The sequence below is a fragment of the Cetorhinus maximus genome, chromosome 1 (genome assembly GCF_964194155.1).
Source record: "Cetorhinus maximus chromosome 1, sCetMax3.hap1.1, whole genome shotgun sequence".
NCBI lineage: Eukaryota > Metazoa > Chordata > Chondrichthyes > Lamniformes > Cetorhinidae > Cetorhinus > Cetorhinus maximus.
The window spans coordinates 144,334,912-144,357,992 of record NC_135879.1 but is presented as its reverse complement, the minus strand read 5'-3'; the positions used below and the strand labels follow the sequence as shown (position 1 = coordinate 144,357,992).

Here is a 23,081-nt window from a genome sequence, read left to right as displayed (position 1 = left end):
TAAAACAATACAGTAATCAATTATCTAAAGGAGCAAAATAACAAAAAGATATATTTATCAATAATATGCTATAGACTTCATGGTTTCAAATAGACAGCCAGTCTAGAAGAAGCGGAAAATTACTTCAATTCTTCTCACTGACAGGAATTCTGCCTCTGATTCGGAAGGAAACGGCACTATACAGGGTCCATGCCAACAGGCTTTCTGCCTCTGTCCCTGGGCCCAGAGCTATACTACCCATTCTCTACCCAGGAATTCTACTGCCCCCAAGAAAACACAATACAGAGTCCCTTCAATTGGTGTACATAAATAAGATGGTTCCAGAAACCTTCCTTTATACCTAATTCTGGTATTGCCCCACCTTGATCTAAAGTTGTTGTTAACAGCCAATTGGTCAATAACGTTGTACGGGTTAATTTCATTGGATCTGTGCATATTACCTTAAACATGATGACAATGGAGCACTTAAATATGTGTTCCTTATCTCAATACTGGACAAGTGCCTTATTCATTAGGCCCAGCACTAGATGAGTCAAGGATAGTTTGTTTTGATAGGGACCTTGCCAGAATAATGCAGTTGTTTCCCACAGACACTCACAGCATGTTTAAAATACAGATAGGAATGTTGGTAGAAAAACAAAAATAAATAGAAGCCAATCCTTACTTAAGAAACTGATTAATTACTTATTTTTCAATTACAGAGTAATTGAGGTATTTCTTCTAATACAATCATGTGTTACTAGTTGGTTGCTACTTTAAATACTAGTGGTTAGTGTGTTAAAATGTTACATAGTTTATCAGCAGGTTCAAATCACAAAATGGCTTATTTTAGATAAAATGTTAGTACAAAATGACGGCTTGACTTTGTTAGCCTGTTGCAGAATACAGCCTCTAAAAATGGTCAAGTTAAGCAGGCAACCTAAATCCTACTAAAAATCTGAAATCTAGGCCAGGTTACAGTAGCAATCTTTGATGCGGCACCTTATCAAATGCCTTTTGGAAATCTAAGTACATCACATCTACAGGTTCCCCTTTTATCCGCGTTGCTTGTACCTCCTCAAAGAACTCTAATTAATTAGTGAAACATGATTTCCCTTTCAATAAACCATCTTGACTTTGCCTGGTCCTGTTGTAATTTTCTAAGTATCCTGCTATAACCTCCTTAATGGGTTCTAGCAATTTCCCTCTGACAGATGTTAGGTCTCTAGTTTCCTCCCTCCTTTCTTGAATAGAGGAATTACATTTCTATTTTCCAATTTGCTGGGACCTTCTATCCTAATCCTTCTAGAATCCAAGGATTTTGGAAGATTATAACCAATGCCTCTCCTATCCTTGCAGCCATTGTTTTTAAGACTCTAGGATGCAGGCCATCGGTCCTGGGGACTCGTCAGCCTTTAGGTCTAATTTTCCCAGCACATTTTCCCTGGTGATGCTGGCTATGTTAAGTTCCTCCCTCCCTTTCACCCTCTGTAAGCACACCAATAGTAAAAGAATGTTAAAAGGAGGAGTAGGGCTGATTAGGGACCAAAAAGGGGGAAGAGGCATGGCTGAAGTATTAAATGAATACTTTGCATCGGCCTTTACCTACAAGGCAGATGCTGCCCAGGCCATGGTGGCAGAGGAGGAAACTCAGTCACTAGAAGGGTTTAAAATTGATAAGGAGGTATTGGATTAGCTGTCAGTACTTAAAGTTGATAAGGCACCGGGACTGGATGAGATGCATCGAAGAATATTGAAGGAAGTGAGAGTGGAAATTGCAAAGGCACTGGCAATAATCTTTCAATGTTCCCTGGATTCAAGGGAGGTGCTTGAGGACTAGAGAATTGCAAACATGATGCCCTTGTTCAAAAAAGATTGTGAAGATCTGTCTTGCAATTACAGATCAGTCCTGCAAGCAGAATTTAGGGAGCTAGGAAACAGATTAAAAATCAGGACCTCAAAGGTAGTAATCTCTGGATTACTTCCGGTGCCACGTGCTAGTGAGTATAGAAATAGGAGGTTAGTCCAGATGAATGTGTGTCTGAAGAGATGGTGCAGGAGGGAGGGCTTTAGATTTCTGGGAGATTGGGACCGTTTCTGGGGGCGGTGGCACCTGTACAAGGCGGACGGGTTGCACCTGAATCGGAATGGGACCAACATCCTTGCAAGGAGGTTTGCTAATGCTGTTGGGGAAGGTTTAAACTAACTTGGCAGGGGATGGGATCCTGTGAGGAGGTTCAGCAGGGGGAGATGCACAGCCAAAATTAGAAGAGAGAGCAAGTGAATCTGGAAGGTATAGAAATTATAGGTCAGTTAAGGCACAAGGGAGTTTGGCAAGGTTGGCTGGTATTTATTTTAATGCAAGGAGAATAAGGCACATGAGTTAAGGGCATAAATGAACTCATGGAAATATGATGCCATTGCTGTCACAGAGGCATGGTTGAGAGAGGGGCAGGATTGGCAGCTCAATATTCCAGGATATAGGGTCTTCAGATGAGACAGGGAAGGAGGTAAAAGAGGAGGGAGTATCGCAATATTGACCAAGGAATCAATTACAGCAGTAAGGAGGGATGACATCTTAGAAGGCTCCTCAAATTAAGCCATATGGGTAGAACTGAAAAACAAAAAAGGAGTAATCACATTGCTGGGAGTGTATGATAGGCCCCCAAACAGTCAGAGAGAAATAGAGAAGCAGATATGTAGGCAAATTTCAGAAAAGTGTAAAAATAATAGTGTAGTAAGAGCGGGGGAATTTCAACTTCCCCAGCATTAACTGGGTTAGTCATAGTGTGATAGGTTTAGAGGGAGCGGAATTCTTAAAATGCACCCAGGAGAGCTTTTTAAGCCAGTACGTAGAAGGTCCTTCAAGAGAGCGGGAGTTCCTGGACTTAATTTTAGGGAATGAAGCTGGGCAAGTGGTAGAGATATCAGTGGGGGAGCATTTTGCAGATAGTGATCATAACTCCATTAGATTCAAGGTTGTTATGGGAAAGGACAAGGGTGGGCCAGAATCAGAGCTCTAAATTAGGGGAAGGCCGATTTTAATAAGATCAGATATGATTTGGCCAGAGTGGGCTAGGAGCAGATACTTGTCGGTAAATCTGCGTCAAAGCAGTGGGACTCATTCAAGAAGGAAATAGGGAGAGCACAGGGCCAACATATTCCAGTAAAGGCAAAAGGTGGGACCAGCAAATCCAGGGAACCCTGGATGTCGAGGCATATCCAGGATTGGATAAAGAGAAAAAGGGAGCCTTATGGCAGATATCGAGGGCTCAAAACAGCAGAAGCCCTGGAGGAGTATAGAATGTGTAAAGGGGAACTTAAAAAGGAAATTAGGAGAGCAAAAAGGCAGCATGAAAAAACATTGGCAGGTAAAATAAAGAAAAATCCAAAGTTATTTTACAAGTACATTAAGAGTAAGAGGATGACAAGGGAAAGAGTAGGGCCCATTAAGGACCATAGTGGTAATTTGTGTGTGGAGCTGGAAGACTTAGGTAGGGTTCTAAATGAATACTTTGTGTCGGTGTTCACAAGTGAGAGGGACGATATGGGTATGGAAATCAGGCAGAAGGACTGTGATATAATTTTAAAAATTAGCATAAAAAGGGAGGAGATTCTAAGTGGTCTGGCAGGCTTAAAAGTTGATAAATCTCCAGGCCCGAATGAAATGTATCCCAGGCTGTTGAGTGAGGCAAGGGAGGAGATAGCAGGGGCACTGGCAATAATTTTCAATAACTCTCTGGCCACAGGAGAGGTACCAGAGGACTGGAGGACAGCCAATGTGGTACCGTTATTCAAGAAGGGAGGAAGGAATAAACCAGGGAACTACAGGCCAGTCATTCTAATCTCAGTGTTGGGGAAACTATTGGAAGCAATTCTATGGGGCAGAATTAATCTACACTTGGAGTGGCAGGGATTAATCAAGGACAGTCAACATGGTTTTGTTAAGGGGAGGTCATGTCTGACCAATTTGATTGAATTTTTCGAAGTGGTGACCAGGTGTGTAGATGAGGGCAATGCATTTGATGTAGTCTACTTGGACTTCAGCAAGGCTTTTGATAAGGTCCCACATGGGAGACTGATAACGAAGGTAAGAGCCCATGGGATCCAAGGCAATTTGACAAATTGGATCCAGAATTAGCTGAGTGGCAGGAAGCAGAAGGTGATGGTCAAGGGGTGTTTTTGTGACTGGGTGCCTGTGTCCAGTGGGGTTCCACAGGGATTGGTGTTGGGTCCCTTGTTGTTTGTGGTATAAATAAACTATTTAGAGTTGAATGAAGGAGGGTTGATCAGTAAGTTCACGGATGACACATTTACCGCGGTTGGCCGGTAAATAGTGAGGAGGATATAGATGGGCTGATCAGTGGCAAATGGAATTTAATCTGGATAAGTGTGAGGTGATGCACTTGGGTGGGACAAACAAGGCATGGGAATACACGATGAATGGTAGGACGCTGAGAAGTACCGAGGATCTGAGGGACCTTGATGTGCATGTCCACCGGTCCCTTAAGATAGCGTTACAGGTAGGTGAGGTGGTTAAGAAGGCATATGGCCTTTATTAGCTGAGGCATAGAATATAAGAGCAGGGAGGTTATGCTGGAACTGTATAAAACGCTGGTCAGGCCACAGCTAGAGTATTACATGCAGTTCTGGAATCCACGTTATAGGAAGGATGTGATTGCACTAGAGAGAGTGCAGAGGAGATTTACCAGGATGTTGCCCGGGCTGGAGAGTTTTAGTTATGAGGAGAGGTTGGATAGACTGAGGTTATTTTCCCTGGAGCAGAGGAGATTGAGGGGGGACATGATTGAGGTGTATAAAATTATGAGGGGCATAGATAGGGTAGTCAGGAAGGAACTTTTCCCCTTGGTGGAGGGATCAATAACCAGGGGGCATAGATTTAAGGTAAGGGGCAGGAGATTTAGAGGGGATGTGAGGAAGAATTTTTTCACCCAGAGAGTGGTGAGAATCTGGAACTCACTGCCTGAAAGGGTGGTAGAGGCAGAAACCCTCGTAACACTGAAGAAGTATTTGGATGTGCACTTGCGATGCCATGGCATACAAGGCTATGGGCCTAGTGTTGGAAAATGGGATTAGAATAGTTAGGTACTTTGTCTGGCGCAGACTCGATGGGCCGAAGGGCCTTTTCGTGTGCTGTAGACCTCTATGACTCAATGAAACTTCTAGAAACAATTATTTGGGATGGAATTAATAGTCACATGGAAAAATGTGGATTGATTCGGAAGAGTCAGCATGGATTTGTTAAAGGAAAATCATGTCTAACTAACTTGTTGGAGTTTTTTGAAGAGGTAACAGAGATGATTGATGAGGGCAAGGCCGTTAATGTGGTGAATATAGACTTCCAAAAGGCGCTTGATACTGTGCCGCACAACAGGCTTGTGAGGTAAGTTATAGGTCATGGAATAAAAGGGACAGTAGCAATGTGGATACAAAATTGACTGAGGTTTGGGAAAACAGAGTAATGGTTAATGGGTATTTTTTGGGCTGGAAGAAGGTTTGTACTGGAGTTCCCCAGGGGTCGGTTTTGGGACCTTTGCTTTTCCTCATATATATGTATATATAAATGATCTAGATCTTGGCATGCAGGGGACAATTTCAAAGTCTGCAGATTACAGAAAACTTGGGAGAATTGTAAACCGTGAGGAGGGCAGTGTAGAACTTCAAAAGGACATTGACACCTTGATGGAGTGGACAGATAGGTGGCAGATGAAGTTCAATGCGAAGTGTGAGATGATACACTTTGTTACAAAGAACATGGAGAGACAGTACAAAATATAAGATACTATTCTAAAGGGTGTGCAGAAGCAGAGAGACTTGGGTGTATATGTACATAAGTCATTAAAAGTGACAGGACAGGTAGAGAGAGCTGTTTCTAAAGCATACACTATTCAAGGCTTCATTAATAGGGGCATAGAGTACAAGGGCAGGGAGGTTATGATGAACATATATAAGACAACTGGTCAGACCTCAGCTGGAGTATTGTGTACAGTTTTATGTGTCACGCTATAGGATGTGAACTCATTGGAGAGAGTGCAGAAGAGGTTTATGAGAATGGTTCCAGGGATCAGACACTTTAGTTATGAGGAAAGATTGGAGAAGTTGGGACTGTTTTACTTGGAGAGAAGGCGGCTAAGAGGAGACTTGATAGAAGTTTTTAAAATCATGAGGGGTCTGGACAGATTAGATAAGGAGAAACTGCTCCTGCTCATAAACGGATCGAGAACCAGAGGGCACAGTTTTAAAGTGTTTTGCAAAAGAAGCAAATGCGAGGTGAGAAAAAACTTTTTCACATAGTGAGTAGTTAGGGTTTGGAAGGCACTGCCTGGAAGTGTGGTGGAGGCAGGTTCAATTGAGGCATTCAGGAGGGCATTGGATGATTATTTAAATAGAAACAATGTGCAGGGTTACGTGGAAAAGGCAGGAGATTGGCAGTAAGTTAAAATGCTCAGATCTGATGCAGACACGATGGGGCCTCCTCCTACACTGTAACAATTCTGTGATTCTTGATTTTCAACGATCATTGGGAAGTTTTGAGTCTTTTACAGTGAAGACAGACACTAAATAACAGTTCAATGCTTTTCATAATTTCCTTGTTTTCCATTATTAATTCCCCAGACTATCTCTCTTGAGGACCAACATTCACTTTAGCTACTCTTTTCCTTTTTAAACACTTATAGAAACTCTTACTATCTGTTCTATATTTCTAGCTAGCTTCCTCTCATACCCAAACTTCTGACCTACCGCTAACCTTCACAGAATTGTACAGTGTTTCTTTCAATTTGAAACAATCCTTAACTTCCTTATTTATGCATCCTTCTCAGAGTCTGTCTTTCTCACTGGGATAAATTTTTTGCTGAGAGTTATTAAATATCTCCTTAAAAGTCAGCCACTGCATCACTACTGTCCTACCTTTTAATCTAGCTTCCCAGTTCAGTTTGGCCCACTCTTCTCTTTTATCCTTATAATTACCTTTATTTAGGTTTAGAACACTAGACTTTGACCCACATTTCTCACCTTAAAACTGAATGTGAAATTGCATCATGTTATGATCACTGTCGCCTGGAGGCTCCTTTGCTATGAAATGATTAATTAACCCTTTCTGATTGCACATTACCAGATTCAGGATAGCCTGCTCTCTAGTTGGCTTCAGCATGTTGAGAAATTGTCCCAAATACACTCTATGAACTCATTTGCCTGGCTACCTTCGCCCAGTCTACTTGGTGATTAAAGTCACCCATGATTACCTTTCATACATGCCCCCTTTATTTCTTCCTGTATACTCTTGTCCTATAGTGTGACTACTGTTACAGGGCTTATAAATTACTCCCACAAGTGATCTCTTACCTTTTGCCTTTCTTAACTCTACTCAAACTAATTCTACACCTTGCTCTTTCAAGCTAAAGTCACCCCCTTAACTACAGTACTGATGCCATCCTGAATTAACAGAGCTACCCCATTCTCCTTTTCCTAGCTCCCTGTCATTCCGAAATATCAAAATATGACTTTAACATTAGTTGGTGGCTTTAACATCATTTAGTCAAACAACATTAGGCAGCTTATACCAGTGCAAGAATCATAACCCCCAGGTAAGCAGGATAAAAATATGTATGAACATTGCCATTTTTATGGCCATTGATAATCACCTTATTTTATATATGCTGTAATGATTGTTCTGTGTCTATCACAATTTGTACTTCAGCATTTGAAACATTTATTCGTCCAATGCGTCCAAACTGAATGATCTAAGCACTGGTGTGGTAGATGTGGATGATCAGTTTTCTGTCTGTTCCTGGACACTAACCACTTTTTTAATACTTAGCAAGTAGGCATACAAATCTTGGGGGAAAAAATTAAGAACATACAACAATTCCACAACCCTGCTTACATTGTTGATACATAATTGGCCAATATCTAGAAAATGCTAAAAATTTTAAGCTTTTTTTATCCATTATCTTTTTTGCTTTTATCAGTAACTTTAAAAATATTGTTATATCCATCCTAATTTAAGCTTTATATATTAGTTATACGTTGTATAGTGTGTATAGGTGCCACTGAATTTAGCAGTTATGTCTAAGGAGAAGAGCAAGTAAAAACATTGGGCTTTATTTGAAAGCATGAAGGATTTGCAGCAAGGTAGATGAATTAATGGCACAAATTCATCAAATGGCTATTATGCCATTACAGAGATGTAGTTGCAAGGTGACCAAGCTTGGGAACTAAATATTCCAGGTATAGGTAGGTGATGTTTTGAAAAGACAGCCAAAATGGGGGTGTTGCTTTGATAATAAAAGATGACATAAGGACTATAGTGAGAAAGGATCTTGGCCTGTAAGAGCAGGAAGTAGAATTCGTATAGGTGGAGATGAGAAATAAGAAGGGTCAGAAACGCTGGTAAGAATAGTTTATAGGCCCTCCCCCAACAGCAGCTTTACTGCTGGAAAAGTATTTAATCAAGAAATAAAAGAAGCTTGTAAATAAGGCAACACAATAATTATGGAGACTTTAATCTTCTTATAGATTGGACAAATCAACTTAACAAAAGTAGTTTGGAGAATGCATTTGAGACCCTTTGAGAACAATATGGCATGGAAACAACCAGGGAAGAGGCTTTTAGATCTTATTTTGTGTACTGAGACAGGGTTAATTAATAATCAGAGATCATTTGGAAAAGAGTGGCCATAATATGGTAGAATTTCACATTGAGTTGTTAGTGATGCATAACAGTGTGAAACTAGAGTATTGGACTTAAATAGTTATATAAATATGAGGGGAAAGTTGGCTAAGATGAATTGAGTCATTGGATTAAAAGGTATGGTGATCGTTGAGCCATGGTGAACATTTAAATTAATATTTTGTAATTCTCAACTAATCAAAATTCCATTGAGAAATAAATATTCCAGCGGCAAAGTGATCCATCCATGGTTAACTAGTAAGACAAAGTTAATGTTTTGAGTCCGTATGACTCTTCTTCAGGGCTTGAGTCATATGGACTCAAAGCATTAACTCTGTCTTTCTCTCCACATATGCTGTTAGACCTGCTGAGTTTATCTAGCATTTTCTGTTTTTGTTTCAGATTTCCAGTATCCGCAGTATTTTTCTTTTAGGTTAAGGATAATATTAGATTAAAAGAAGAGACTTATAACATTACCAAGAAGAGATTTAAGCCTGAGGATTGAGAGAGTTCCAGATACCAACAAAGGATGACCAAAAATGTTAAATGGAGAAAATAGAAATATAAAAATGGATTGTAAAAACTTCTGCAAATATGTAAAAAGAAAGTAACAAAAGTAAACATAGGTCCATAGAGGCTGAGACAGGAGAAATTATAATGGGAAATAAGGAAATTGTAGTGACAATAAATATTTTGTATTATTTCCCAAATTTGTGCCCATCCTTCCCCAAACTCCATGTTTGAATCCCTCCAATCAAGTTTCCACCCCAACTTCAGTACCAGAACTTATCTAAGTCATAAATGGCAACCTATGCAGCTGTAACGAAGGTAAACTATCCTTCCTTGTTGTTCTTAACCTAGACTGCAGCCTTTGACAAGGTTGACCTCACTGTCCTGCTTAACGTCTCTACACCATCTTCCAGCTAGATGGGACTGCACTCATCTAATTCCATTCTTAACTACCCTGTCATAGCCAGAGAATCAACTGAAATGACTTGGATTCCCGCTCCAATGCTATTACCTTTGGTGTCCCCCAAGGATCTATTCTTGGCCTCTTCCTATTTCTCATTTACATACTGCCCCTTGACAATATCATTTGAAAACACAGCACCAGTTTTCACATTAATCCAAAAGCAAAATACTGAAGATGCTGGAAATGTGAACTATAGACAGAAATGCTGGAAATACTCTGCACATCTGGCAGCATCTGTGAGAGAGAAATCTGCTGAGTATTTCCGGTATGTTCTGTTTTTTGTACCATTTTTAGCACATAATCTAGTGACACCCAGCTCTGCCACACCGCCACTTCTCTCAACTTGTCTACTGTTTCAAAATTGTCAAGCTGCTTGTCTGATATCCAGTAAACGATGTTACAAATATGAGCTTTATGACTGTTATATTTTGGTAATGTGTTTTTAATTCAGGTTAAAATGAAGGGGGTCATGTGACTTGTTCTGAAGCCTACCTAACAACAGGTCTAGGTAACATGCCTGTTAAAAGATTAGTGGGAGACCTGGGTTGTTTGCTGCAAAGAAGTTCACAGTTGGAGACAATGGCAGCAGCATCTATGGTTACTGCTAGTTCCCAGAGTCTCAAGAAAGTGTCAAGAATGTTGTGCTGTAAACAGTTATGCTTTAAACTGTCCAATTACTTCCAAAATAAGAGAGTTAGAGTCTCAAGGATAGATAATCGGCATTTCTACTTGGATAACAGGCTCATCTGATTCATGTTGCTATGGATTTGTGTGTTGAGTGGGGAACAGCTTCAAACATATCCCTGAAACCCTCAGACACTGTTAGTCTGTCAGGATCTGGGAGAGAGAAAAAGCAGCTAGAGGCAAAAAGTATCTTTGGTTCACCATCCAGAAATGCAGATGAGAGCTGGAGCTTCGACTGAAAAGACAAACAAATCTACGAATTAGGAGCAGGAGTAGGCCATTTGGCCCTTCAAGCCTGCACTGCCATTTGATAAGATCATGGCTGATCTGATTATGGCCTCGCTCCACGTTCCTACCTACCCCCTGCACTCTTTGACACCCCTGTTAGTCAAGAGTCTGTCTATGTTAAAAATATTCAATGACCCTGCCTCCACTGCTCCCTGAGGAAGAGAATTCCACAGGCTCATGACCCTCTGAGAGAAAAAAATTTCTCCTCATTCCTGTCTTAAATAGGAGACTTCTTATTTTTAAACTATGCCCCCTTGTTCTAGCCTCTCCCACAAAGGGAAATATCCTTTCAGCATCCACCCTGTCTAGTCCCCTCAGGATCTTGTAGGTTTCAAAAAGATCACACCTTATTCTTCTAAACTGCAATGGATATAGGCCCAACCTGTCTAACCATTCCTCAGAAGAAAACCGGCACCCCCCCTACCCCCACAAATCCCAGGTACCAGTCAAGTGAACCTTCTTCTAATGCAATTATGTTCTTCCTTAAATAAGGAGACCAAAACTATGCACAGTACTGCACTCTAGATATGATCTCAGCAATGCCCTGTACAACTGTAGCAAAACTTCCCTACTCTTATATTCCATTCCCCTTGCAATAAACACCAACATCCCATTTATCTTCTTAATTCCTAGCTATACCTGCATACTAGCTTTTTGTGATTCATCCAGATCACTCTGTACTGCAGAGTTCTGCAATCTCTCTCTATTTAAGTAATATGCTGCTTTTCTATTCTTCCTACTGAAGTGGACAATTTCACATTTTCTCATTTTATAGTCCACCTGCCAAATTTTTGCTCACCGCCTCACCTATCTATGTTCCTTTACGGATTCCTTCTGTCCTGTTCACAACTTACTGTCCTACCTATCATTTTGTTATCAGCAAATTTAACAACCATACATTCAGTCCTTTCATCCAAATCATTGATATAGATTGTAAATAATTGAGGCTCCAGCACTGATTTCTGTGGCACTCCACTTGTAACATCTTGCCAACCCGAAAACCATTTATGCCTACTCTCTGTTTCATGTCAGCTAACCAATGCTGTATCCATGATAATATGTTACACCTTATACCATTAGCTTTTATTTTGCTTAGTAAACTTTGATGTGGCACCTTGCCAAATGCTTTCTGGAAATCCAAGTACACAACATCTACAGGTTCCTATTTAATTGCTTGTTACTTCGTCAAAGAACTCCAATAAATTAGTCAAACAGATTTTTCTTTCACAAAACCATGTTGACTCTACCTGATTGCATTGAGATTTTCTAAGTGCCCCCCTATAACGTCCTTTATTATAGATTCCAGCATTTCCCCTATGACAATGTCACCTGTAGTTCCTGCTTTCTATCTCCCTCCTTTCTTGAATAGAGGAGTTATATTCACTATTTTCCAGTCTGATGGGACCTTTCCAGAATCTAGGAAATTTTGGAAAATTAAAACCAATGCATCTAGTATTTCAGCAGCCACTTCTCTTAAGACCTAGGATGAAGTCCATCAGGACCTGGGGACTTATCATCTTTTAGCTCTAATAGACCAAATTTGTGAGGATTTAGAATGCAGTTGCAAGAGTCGGCTAACTTAAGCTAGAGGGAGAACCACCAGGGAAAACCCTCATCGCAAAAAACAGTTTTGGAGTTAGAAGTTACCAGGCTGGGAAAGGAAAAGAATAGAAGTAATTCCTTGTCAGCTAACAATCACTTTAGATTGGCTATGGGAGAACTGAATGTCTCCCCTGTGGGATGCTGTAACTGTGAAGTGGGATTTCTGGTTCTGTTAAATGTATAGGGAAAAATTATTTTTGGCAGTTTAAAGTATGAGTTGCCTACACAAACAGTGCTTATTTAATGTCCCTTCTAGTTTGCTTGTCCCAGTAAAAGTCTTAAAATGTGAAGTCTTTTGTCATGACATCCTTTCAGCTATTAACTGGGGGTTCAAATTTATTTTTAAAAGTTATTGGTCTCTACAGTGTTTGTAACAATGAGCAGAAATTTCCTCCAGCTAAAATTGAGAAGCCTAAAGCAATTGCCTCTGGCCCCTGCCACAAACTTTATCTAGCCACCGACGCCATCTCTCTTCCTGACAGCTATGTGGAGCTGAACTAGATTGTTTGCAACTTTGATGTCATATTTGAACCCCAAAACAACCCCCTGAGATGAGCTTTCGACCACAAATCTGCACCATCACAAAGGCGGCTTATTTCCACCTCATTAGCATTGCCCAACTCCACTCCTGTCACAGCCCATATGCTGCTGAAATCCTCATCCATGCTTTTGTTAACTCCAGACTTAACATTCTAATGCACTGCTGGGCAACCTCTCACATTCTGCCCACCATAAACTTGAGGTCCTCCAAAACTCTACTGTCATTTTCCTCACTCACATTAAGTTTCATTCATCCATCAACCCTGTGCTCACTGATCTACATTGGTTCCTGTTTAAACAATGCTTCAGTTTTTAAAATTCCCATCCTTTTCAAATCCCTTCATAGCCTCACCTCTCCCTATCTCTGTAATCTCCTCCAGCCTTAAATCCCTCTGAGATAATATGCACTCCCCCAATTCCGGCCTCTTGAGCAGTCCTAATTTTAATTGCTCCATCATTGATGGCAATTCCTTGGCCCTAAACTCTAGAATTCATTCCCTAAACCTCTTCATCTCTCTATCTTGCTTTCCTCCTTTAAGATGCTCTGTAAAACCTATCTGTTTGACCAAGCCTTTGATCATCTACCATAATTTCCTTATGTAGCTTGGTGTCAAATGTTGTCGGATAACACTCATGAAGTGTCTTGGAATGTTTTACCAAGTTAACAATGCTATATAAATTTAAGTTGCTGCTGTTTCCCTGCAATCCGCCAAAAATTTTGTACTTCTTTAACTCTGCCATCTTGTGCATCCACCCCAGCATTGGTGGCTATGTCTTCAGCTACATATCTACAGCACATGCTCTGGAATCCTGTTCTTAAATTTCTCCTCTCCATGCCCCACTGTCCTCCCTTCTGAAAATATTCTTTAAAAACCACGTCTTTGACCTAATTTTTGTCCCCGACACCTCTCCCCACCCCCCACCCACCTCCTGATACCTCCTCCTAGGCTTGGCACCTATTTTTGTCTGATTACACTTCTATGAAGTGCCTTGAATTGGGTTTTTTTCTGCACAGAAGGTGATATATAAACACAGGTTTTTGTAGTAACAGGGTTGGTTAGAATAAACTGATTCTCCAAGCTGCCGGCAATAGTAAATGTTGTTGGAGTGAGTCAAAAATGCTGCCTTAACTTATGTAATCAGTTAACGTTTCGAGTCCGAATGTCCATTCAACAGAACTAAGGGTCATTTGAAGGGTCATTCGGACTCGAAACGTTAACTGTGCTCCTCTCCACAGATGCTGCCAGACCTGCTGAGTTTTTCCAGGTATTTTTGTTTTGTTTTGGATTTCCAGCATCTGCAGTTTTTTGCTTTTATTTAATCAGTGTTTTACTTTAGGTGTTAGAATTTAGGATTCATTTTACAGTAATAAAGGTATTTCTGCCATTTGAGTAATCACATTACTCTAACTATTTCAGCATTGCAGAATGTAAGCTGAAAGCTTGCAAAACTACCTAACTCAGGAAGATGATCATTTCCCTGAACTTGCTAGGTGCCGAAGGGTTAAAAACTAACATATATAATGCAATAATTGCTACCATTTGCAGCACTTGGAAAACTTTTGAATCAGTCCATTATGTTTTCAACTGTTTTGCTTTAATAGGTTGCACCAGAGGAATTCAAGGCCAGCATTAGCCGGGTTAACAGCTGTTTAAAGAAGAATCTTCCTGTCAATGTGCGATGGCTGCTCTGTGGCTGCTTGTGTTGTTGCTGTACTTTGGGCTGCAGCATGTGGCCGGTAATCTGTCTCAGTAAAAGAGTAAGTTTTTCGAAGCCTTTAAAATGTCTTCAACCCGCATGGTAAATGTTGAATTTTATGCTGCAATCGTGGTGAAGAATGTTAACTATTGAATGGAACTGATGCTCACGAGTCAGCATCAAGTACTCCCAGGCCAGGGATGGCATGCTAAAATGCAGAGAAATGCTCCCTGTACTCTATTCCAACAATATGCCTCAATCCCAACCTTAAAGAGCACTTCCACTTCCATCATGGTGATTTTTTCATAGTTAATTATCCTGTATGAAATTGTCAATCTCTGCTATTTATTGCCAATATGAGCATAGTTGTGTGGCCCGTGCCCACCTGGGTTGAGGCTATCTAAATTAATTTCTCACACAACTCTTACAGAAAGCAGAAAGAGGCTTTTATGCCACTAGCCTGGACTGATTTCAAATTGGGATTAGTGTTTTTGGAAGACAAAATCATTTGTAACTGCATTTTAGGAAGACAAAATCATTTGTAACTGCATTTTAGTAATCATGAAGATCTTGTTCTCATCCTGTTCCAAATCAGGATTAGTTTTTCAAAATACTTTTGTTCTTGAAGTGTAATTAAACACTTATATATTAACACTTGGGATGTCTTGTGGTGCAGTGGATAGTGTCCCTGCCTCTGAACCAGAAGCTCCGGGTTTGAGTCCTACCCTTGGACTTGATGACCATGGAACAGAAAACCTGGCCACTTGGTCAGGATCCAATTAAAATGCTGTTGTCAGGCAGCACCCTTGGCCCAGGACTCCTTTCCAGTACCATCCAGTTTTTCATGGCAAACTCTGTTCCAGGAGTGCAACATAAGACCATAAGAAATAGGAGCAGAAATTAGGCCATTCGGCCCATCGAGTCTGCTCCGCCATTCAATCATGGCTGATAAGTTTCTCAACCCCATTCTCCCGCCTTCTCCCCGTAACCTTTGATCCCCTTACCAATCAAGAACCTATCTATCTCGGCCTTAAATACACTCAATGACCTGGCCTCCACAGCCTTCTGTGGCAACATTGTATATATTTCTCATACTGTTCCAGTGGACATTTCTTTTAACCTGCAGCCATTGTAATTCTAATCCACTGTCCAACTGAAAATAAAAAAATATGTTCTACACAACAATCCAACAGAAATAAAAAGATATGCTCCTTTACAATTGGGAATCGCCACAAAAGCAATTAAAGAAAAGTTTTATCTGCAATGTTTTGTTCTGAAATGTACATTGATTGTAGTTTGAAACTGTGCAGTAATATACATATACAGAATCCTTGTGGTGCATAAAAACATTAGTTTGCATAAATAATGGCTCTAGTGCTTTGATTTTTACTTTTGAGCAACAGTTTAGTGACAGTGCAACACAAAATTGCTGTCCTACACCTCAGCAACTGAATATCTTAAGATTCATGGCCTGCAATTGTATAGTTAATTCAAATTATAAAACATCTTGAATGTTGTCAGATTTTTAAAAAAACTGGTGTCAATTAATTATATAAGATCAGCCAGTATTCAAAAGTTATGATAAATTTTAAGTGTAAAAATTACTTTTAAAGAAAGTTGGTTCTTAATTTTCTTTCAAGTGTTTAATTGGTATATTTGACTAAGCTAGTGATTTGGGGATAAATCTTTGGAAAATCTCTGGCCCAATCTTGATGGATGGGTTTTGTAGATGAGAGGTGCAGCGTGGGGGAGTCTGATCTCTGATATTTGGGGGGAACGTTCTAATTCAGTTCCAGGAGAGTGGGAGCAGGTCTTTGTACGGGAGAGGGGGTGTGTTTTTATCCAAGGTAAGAAAATAAGCTTAGGGGCTGCAGGGTGATGCACATACCTGCTCCTTAAAGCTGTCCTCGCCTCCCCACAGCTGCTGGGTTCCCCGGGAAACCCAAGTGGCCAGGATTAAATCTGGAAACCAGGTTAAAATATTTAAATCTGGAAACCAGGTTAAAATATTTAAATAACCAACCCACTCCCTGGGAGCAGGTTGGCTGCTGCTTTTTTTCCTGCCTCCGTTAAACCTGGAAGTGGGCAAGTTGGGATTGGGTTTGAAATTTTTAATGCTAAAACGACTGACCTGATTTTGGGGATTAAAACTCACCTCTGTTTATTAGTTAAAATAAACTTGTTTTGTTCCCAGAAATGATCTTTGGACTTGATCATATGGGTGTGAGATGACTCGAAGAATATTTCTGGCAAGGTGCCCAGCAATGTTTCAGTAGTTTAAAATAGCCTGTGTGTTATGAGATTGGCATCTCAACCTCTGCTCCAGTAACATACGAAGGTGAGGGCAGTAAATAAAACTTTTGTGTAAGGACCATGTGAAAATTGGCATAAGCTCCAAACATTGCATTCATTCTTTTTTCCTAAATTCTGCGGATTGCTTTGTTTATGAAATGTGTTAAATCATTTGTAACCAGCTGTAACATCACAAATGAAACTAATTGAACAATTTTATTAGCTGCAGTGAGGAGCACCTCTGACATATCACTGCATGTAATAGATTGTTGATACAAAGGTTTATTGATTCACTTAGGAAACTATTTTACAAACAGCATAAATGAATGACACTGCTACATAACCAACATACTTTACATTTAAAAATACTGTATAATGCTTCAGTTGTGAGGAGTATGCCTTCTAATGGATTGATATTTTCTGTGACTGTCCTCCAATTCATAAGACTGTAAATATTTAGTTTGCTTGAAGGGTGAGGGGGATAGGATAGTGGGGGGGTGTGGGAATTTTGAAGCTCTCCAATGGCTGGAGTCATAATTAGCACAAAGGAAGATGGTCGTGGTTGTTGGATGCACGTCAACCCCAGGACAGCATTGCAGGAGTTCCAGAGGGCAATGTTCTAGGCCCAGCAATCTTCAGCTGCTTCATCAATGACTTTCCTTTCATTATAAGGCCTAGAAAGACATGGGTCGCAGGTGCAAGGGAACTTCACCAGCAAGTTCTCCTCCAAAGCATTCGATAAGGTGCCACATAAAAGGTTTGACAAAGAGTATAATGTGGGAAAATGTGAGGTTGTCCACTTTAGCAAGAAGAAAAGAAAAGTAAAATATTATTTAAATGAGGAAAGACTGCAGCATGCCACAGTACAGAGGAATCTGGGTGTCCTTGTATATGAATCATAAAGGAAGGCAAATAGAATGTTTTGTTGCAAGGAGGGTGGAATATAAAAGTAGGGAAATCTTGCTGGCTGCACCGAGAGTACTATGTACAGTTTTGGTCTCTACTTAAGGGGAGACGTACATATATTGGAAACAGTTCAGAGAAGGTTCACTAGATTGACTCCTGGATGAATGGTTTGCCTTACGAGGAAAGGTTGAGCAGATTGGGCCTAAACTCTTGGGAGTTTAGAAGAATGAGTGGTAATCTTATTGAAACATAAGATTCTGAGGGGGCTTGACAGCATAGATGCTGAGAGGATGTTTCCTCTCATGGGGGAATCTAGAACTAGGGGGCACCGTTTAAAAATAAGGGGTCTCCCATTAAAGACGGTGATAAAGCGGGATTTCTTTTCTCAGAGGGTGGCTAGTCTTTGGAATTCTCTTCCTCAGAGAGCAGTGGAGGCTGGGTCATTAAGTATATTTGAGGCTGATTTGGACAGAGTTTTGATTTACAAGTCTGAGTCAAAATCCTGGAGCTCCCTATCTGACATGGACTGCAGCAGTTCAAGATGGTGGCTCACCACCTTCTCAAGGGCAATTAGGGATGGGACGCCCACATATCATGAACAAATTTTTTAAAAATTAAGCTGGGGTGCAGAACATGAGCCACTGCAAAATTCCTGTCTGGTTGACTGGATACTTGCAAAATACTTAATCATCAATCCCTCCAAAAATCCTTTAAGGTAACACTACCCTGTCTTCCTGAGCTATACAGGTTCCCAAACGAATGTGCAGTGTAAAGCCATCAGGGTTCAAACAACTTCCAGTTCTTTTTTTCAGAAAACAACTTGCCTTGTAAGCCTAGTTCAACTTGAATAATTTTTTTTTCTGATGGGGGGGGGTGGGGTTGGGATAGGAGTTTGAGGATGCAAAACTTGCACACACAACTCAATTTTAGAACTAGGAAATATATTGCCGTTTATTTATTTTAAAAAATGAAATTAACTTAATTCTCTCATTTTCAAGGGCTGAGTAGTTTAGGGCATAGACAATCCACCCTTTCCCTACTGGAATACTATTGGTTCTGTGATTTTGGGTACTAAATGTATAACATTAACAGTAAGAAATGGATATTTAATAGTGGAAAGTGTGCTTGACTAAAGCGTGACTTAAAGAGAAAAATGTTTTGAAACAGGCCTTTAGAAAATAATGTGACAACTAATCGTTTATTGATTTTTATTCAAGTATTTGGCAATTTCAGAATAGCATGAGTTACAAGAAAAGTCTGTGCAGTGAGGAAGCATTCCAGTATAAGCAACTCCTTTTAATGTTGTATATATAATTTTAAGTGCTGTAGATCAGTATCCAGGAATGAAAGATTATAGATTCCTATTTTAGTGCAGGAGACAGAGCCTGTAATAAACTTTGGATCTGTCAGGCCTTTACCAGACTTAGCATGTCAGATGCTCTAAGAATGTAGTATTCCATTGTAAATAGTTTCTCCTCAGATAAACCTCTGTGAACTATGTGAGTGAAACATAAAAGGAGGGGGAAACTTATCCAGAAAGTAGAATATCCTTCTGAATTCATAATAGTATTTGTTCACGTTCCACCCTACCTACATTATCACTGTCCCACTACGGGACCTCTTACCTTGTTGATGGACTCATTCCAGTTATCTTCTACCAATTCCTATTTCTTCTTTACTGCCTGGCATTTATGTATCAGAATTTTTATGTAACCATGTCTCTGCAACTTGAGCTTTCCCTCAGTACATTTGACTGCTGCTCCAGATCCAAGCCCGTCACATTATTTCCACTTTTGCTCTTTTTTTTCACTTTTCGTTTTACCCTTCCAAAGACCCCACTCTTCTGTGGTCATGCCTCCTTTCACTTCTCCAATCTCAAATGTTCTGCCCTCCCAATTCCCTACGCTGCCTTCAGTGCTCCTCAACCTTCTTACTCTCTCGCCACCCTCCCAGGCTTGACCCTGTTAGATAAGCTACAGCTTCCCTCTTTACTTCTTTTAGAATCTTCCAAAGGGCTGATTGAAACAATCGATGCCAGCTCATTATGAGGAGCAACCAGTTGCCCATTCTACTCTCTCATCGACCTACTCGCCCAGCACTGGGGGCGAATCTTGCCTATTGCCTTCCCACAAATAAATCTGTGGACTCTGCTCTCACAGCCTCCCTATGCAGCTCACTCCAGAATGCCCATTCACTTGAGAATAAGGCCCTTGCATTCATGAATTTATTGTGGATGATTGCATCGACATCATGGCCCGAACTGGAACTTGACTGAGGGGTGCTGACACCTTTTCCCTAAATGAACGCTCCCCACCCCAATACCCACCAGGCTGTATCTTCCACTGCTTGCCCTGTCAAGATATTGTGGTGGTGGTTTGGTGCTTAACACCAAATATCACCTTGACCTGATCTCCTACTCCTCTGGCACTTTCTCCTCCTTTGAGCATCTCACCTTGTTCCACCCCTCATTCAAAATTATCATTCCCTACCCCCTCTCAGGTTTGATTTTTTAAAAATACTCTTACCAAGATATCTTCACTGCTTCCCTCCCTCAGCTTCTGCACCAAATAATTTCTCATCCTTGGTGATTACAACCCCCATCTCAACTCTTCATGCTGTCTCTCCCTAATCTCTCAATTATTCTAAACTCCTCGATTCATATTCACAGTCATGCCCTTGTACCATCGTATCAATCATGGATAAGGCCATCTCTGATCATTTCCTTGAATCATACTCCACCCCCTTCCACAGCCCCCTTCTACACCCAATCCTATTCCTTGTGTCCACCCATTGAAAAAAATTATCCCCCATTTCACTTACAGCTGCACTTTCAAAATTTCAGCTATTTAGCCTTTGGACTTTTATTTGCCTCAACATTTCTGCAGCTACTGATTTGCTTAACCACATCCTCACCTCCAGCTTTGATACCCTTGTCCCCTGGAAATCTATTATTTGCTCTCACTCGCATGAGTGGCTCTCATCTCCACTCTCTTAAGCCCAAGGGATGCAGACATGAAAGGATATCACAGACAACTGGTTTAGTTATCCAATACCAGATCTGGCTGAACCACATAAAGTGCTGCTGGGTCTTGCTCTCATCTGCTGAAACAGTTCATTATTCCAGGATTACCCTGGAATCTAGAGATAACTCCCGACTTCTTTTCTCTACTACAGACTGTCTTTAATCTCTTTCCCCTATCTTCTCCACCCTCACTTCCAACAATATGTGTGAGGAACTCATGGACATCCTTGTCACGAAGATCAAGGCCATCTGATCAGCTGCCTCTGCTTGTGCCCTCTCTGAGCTCATCTTGTCCATGAAATCCACCTCCTGCTTCCATGATTATATTTCCACTAATCTGCTTACCATCCAACGCCCCCTCCTGAGCCCCATGTTAGCCAATGTTGCTAATAGTTCTTGCTCTCTTCAGGTGTTACCCCTCTTTCCTATAAATCGGCCATCATCATTCCTCTCAAAAAAACAGGCCTTGACCCCACCATCCTTGTCATCTACTGCCCCATCTCCGACCCCTTTGTTCCTCTTGGGTCTTTGAACATGTTGTCATTTCCCAAATCTGTGCCTGTTTTTCCTGGAACTCAATGTTTGAATCTCTCTAGTCAGGTTTCTGCCACTGCCACAGCACCAAAACAGCTCTTGTGAAAGGCACGAATGACATCTGCTGTGACAATGGTGAACTTTTCCCCCTCCTCCCCAGCCTGTCTGCAGCTTTTGACTTGGTTAACCACACACTCTCTTCTAATGCCTCTCCACTGTCATCCAGCTGTGTGGAACTGCTCTTACCCAGGCTCATCCTGTAGTGTCATTGCAGTGGCTGCTCTCCCCACTCTCGCACCATTAACACTAGTGTTCCCCCAGGATTTATTTCTCATTTACTTGCTGCTCCTGAGTTACATTATCCAAAAGCACAGTGTTGTGATCCCAGCTGATAATACTGGCCAAGTTAGATTCCAGAGTGAAACCTGGCTTGGTAGATCCTAACTTTGTATTTTTAAAGAAGCTGTGGAGGTCAGTTACTGAACACATTCGCAAGAGTCTGTCAGTATACTGTTAACACAAAGAATAAAATGTTTATTGAACAAGGAAAAGTGAACTATATTACACCAGACAAAAAAGTCGGAAAGATTTCAATACAGATACCAGAAAATGATTCAAACTCTCACTGTTCCTTTTATCCCAGCAACCCTTACGGACACACAACCCCAGTGAAGATTTCCCACTGTCTCAACAATAAGGTTTCTTGCTTGGGTTAGCTCAGTTTCAAACGTCTTTCTTCTGGCGGATTGCTGAGCATTCACTAGATGCTTTTCTTCAGCTGGTACCTCTCCCTGAGACATCCAAAAACCGCAATCTTGTCTCGCTATTATTTGAACTTCAGAGCAAACACAGGAGTTCCCTAAATTCAGTTCCCCAGCAGGCTTACAGGATTTCTTATTAACAACATTAGACCTTCTGCCTGCACTGTCTGGTATATACACACTAACTGACCTGTGTTTCCCTGTCTCTGGCCCCCTGTCGCTAGACAACTGCACAGTTTTTTCTACTTTGTTTTTTTTAAACTTCACTAAACTATCCATCTGTTCACCTTAAGAGTTGTAAAACCTCATTAAAAATGCATATATACAAGCAGGGCCCCAGACATCCTGGCATCCAGCTCACAAAAACCTCCAAATGAAACTAAAACCAGGTTTCACATTTCTTAACACTCAAATACACAATAGAAATTAAACTTAAAAAAGCTATACATTGTTCTTAACAACAGTTAGTTTCCACATGTGCGCTGATGACTCCCAGTTCAATCTCATCACAATCTCTCTCAACTCCTCCATTGTTGCTAAATTATCAAACTGCTTATTTGACATCGTACTGGATGAGCAGAAATTTCCTCCAATTAAACACTGCGAAGACTAAAGCCATTGTTTTCGATTCACACTCCAAGCTTCATTTCCTAGCTACTAACTCCATCCTTCTACCTGACAACAGTCTGAGAATAAACCAGCCTGTTTGCAAACTTAGTGTCATATTTGACCCCAGGATGAGCTACCAACCGCGTATTTGAGCTATCATTAAGACTGCCTATTCCACTTAGGCAACATCGCCTGACATTGCCCCTTTCTCAGCTTTGCTGCTGCTGAAACCCTCATTCATGCTTTTGTTATCACTAGACATGACTACTCCTGCACACTCTTGGCTAGTTTCCCACATTTTACCCTCCATAAACTTGAGATTGTCCAAAATTCTGCTGCCCATGTCTTAACTCTCACCAACTCTAACACGCCAGTGGTCACTGACCTACATGGCACCTGGTTAAGCAATGCCTTGATTTTAAAGCTCTCATCTTTGTTTTCAAATCTCTGAATGGCTTCACCCCTCCCTTTCTCTGTAGTCTCCCCAACCATTCAAGATGT

General features: G+C 40.8%; 1 protein-coding gene across 1 annotated transcript in view; it reads left to right on the top strand.

Moving 5' to 3' along the window:
- Nucleotides 1-23,081, top strand: part of LOC144684276 (cysteine-rich hydrophobic domain-containing protein 2) — a 75,802-nt gene that overhangs the window by 30,285 nt on the left and 22,436 nt on the right. Inside the window, exon 3 of the mRNA XM_078547910.1 lies at nucleotides 14,362-14,517. Coding sequence (XP_078404036.1) covers nucleotides 14,362-14,517 — 156 coding nt within the window. The remainder of the gene's footprint in view (nucleotides 1-14,361; nucleotides 14,518-23,081) is intronic.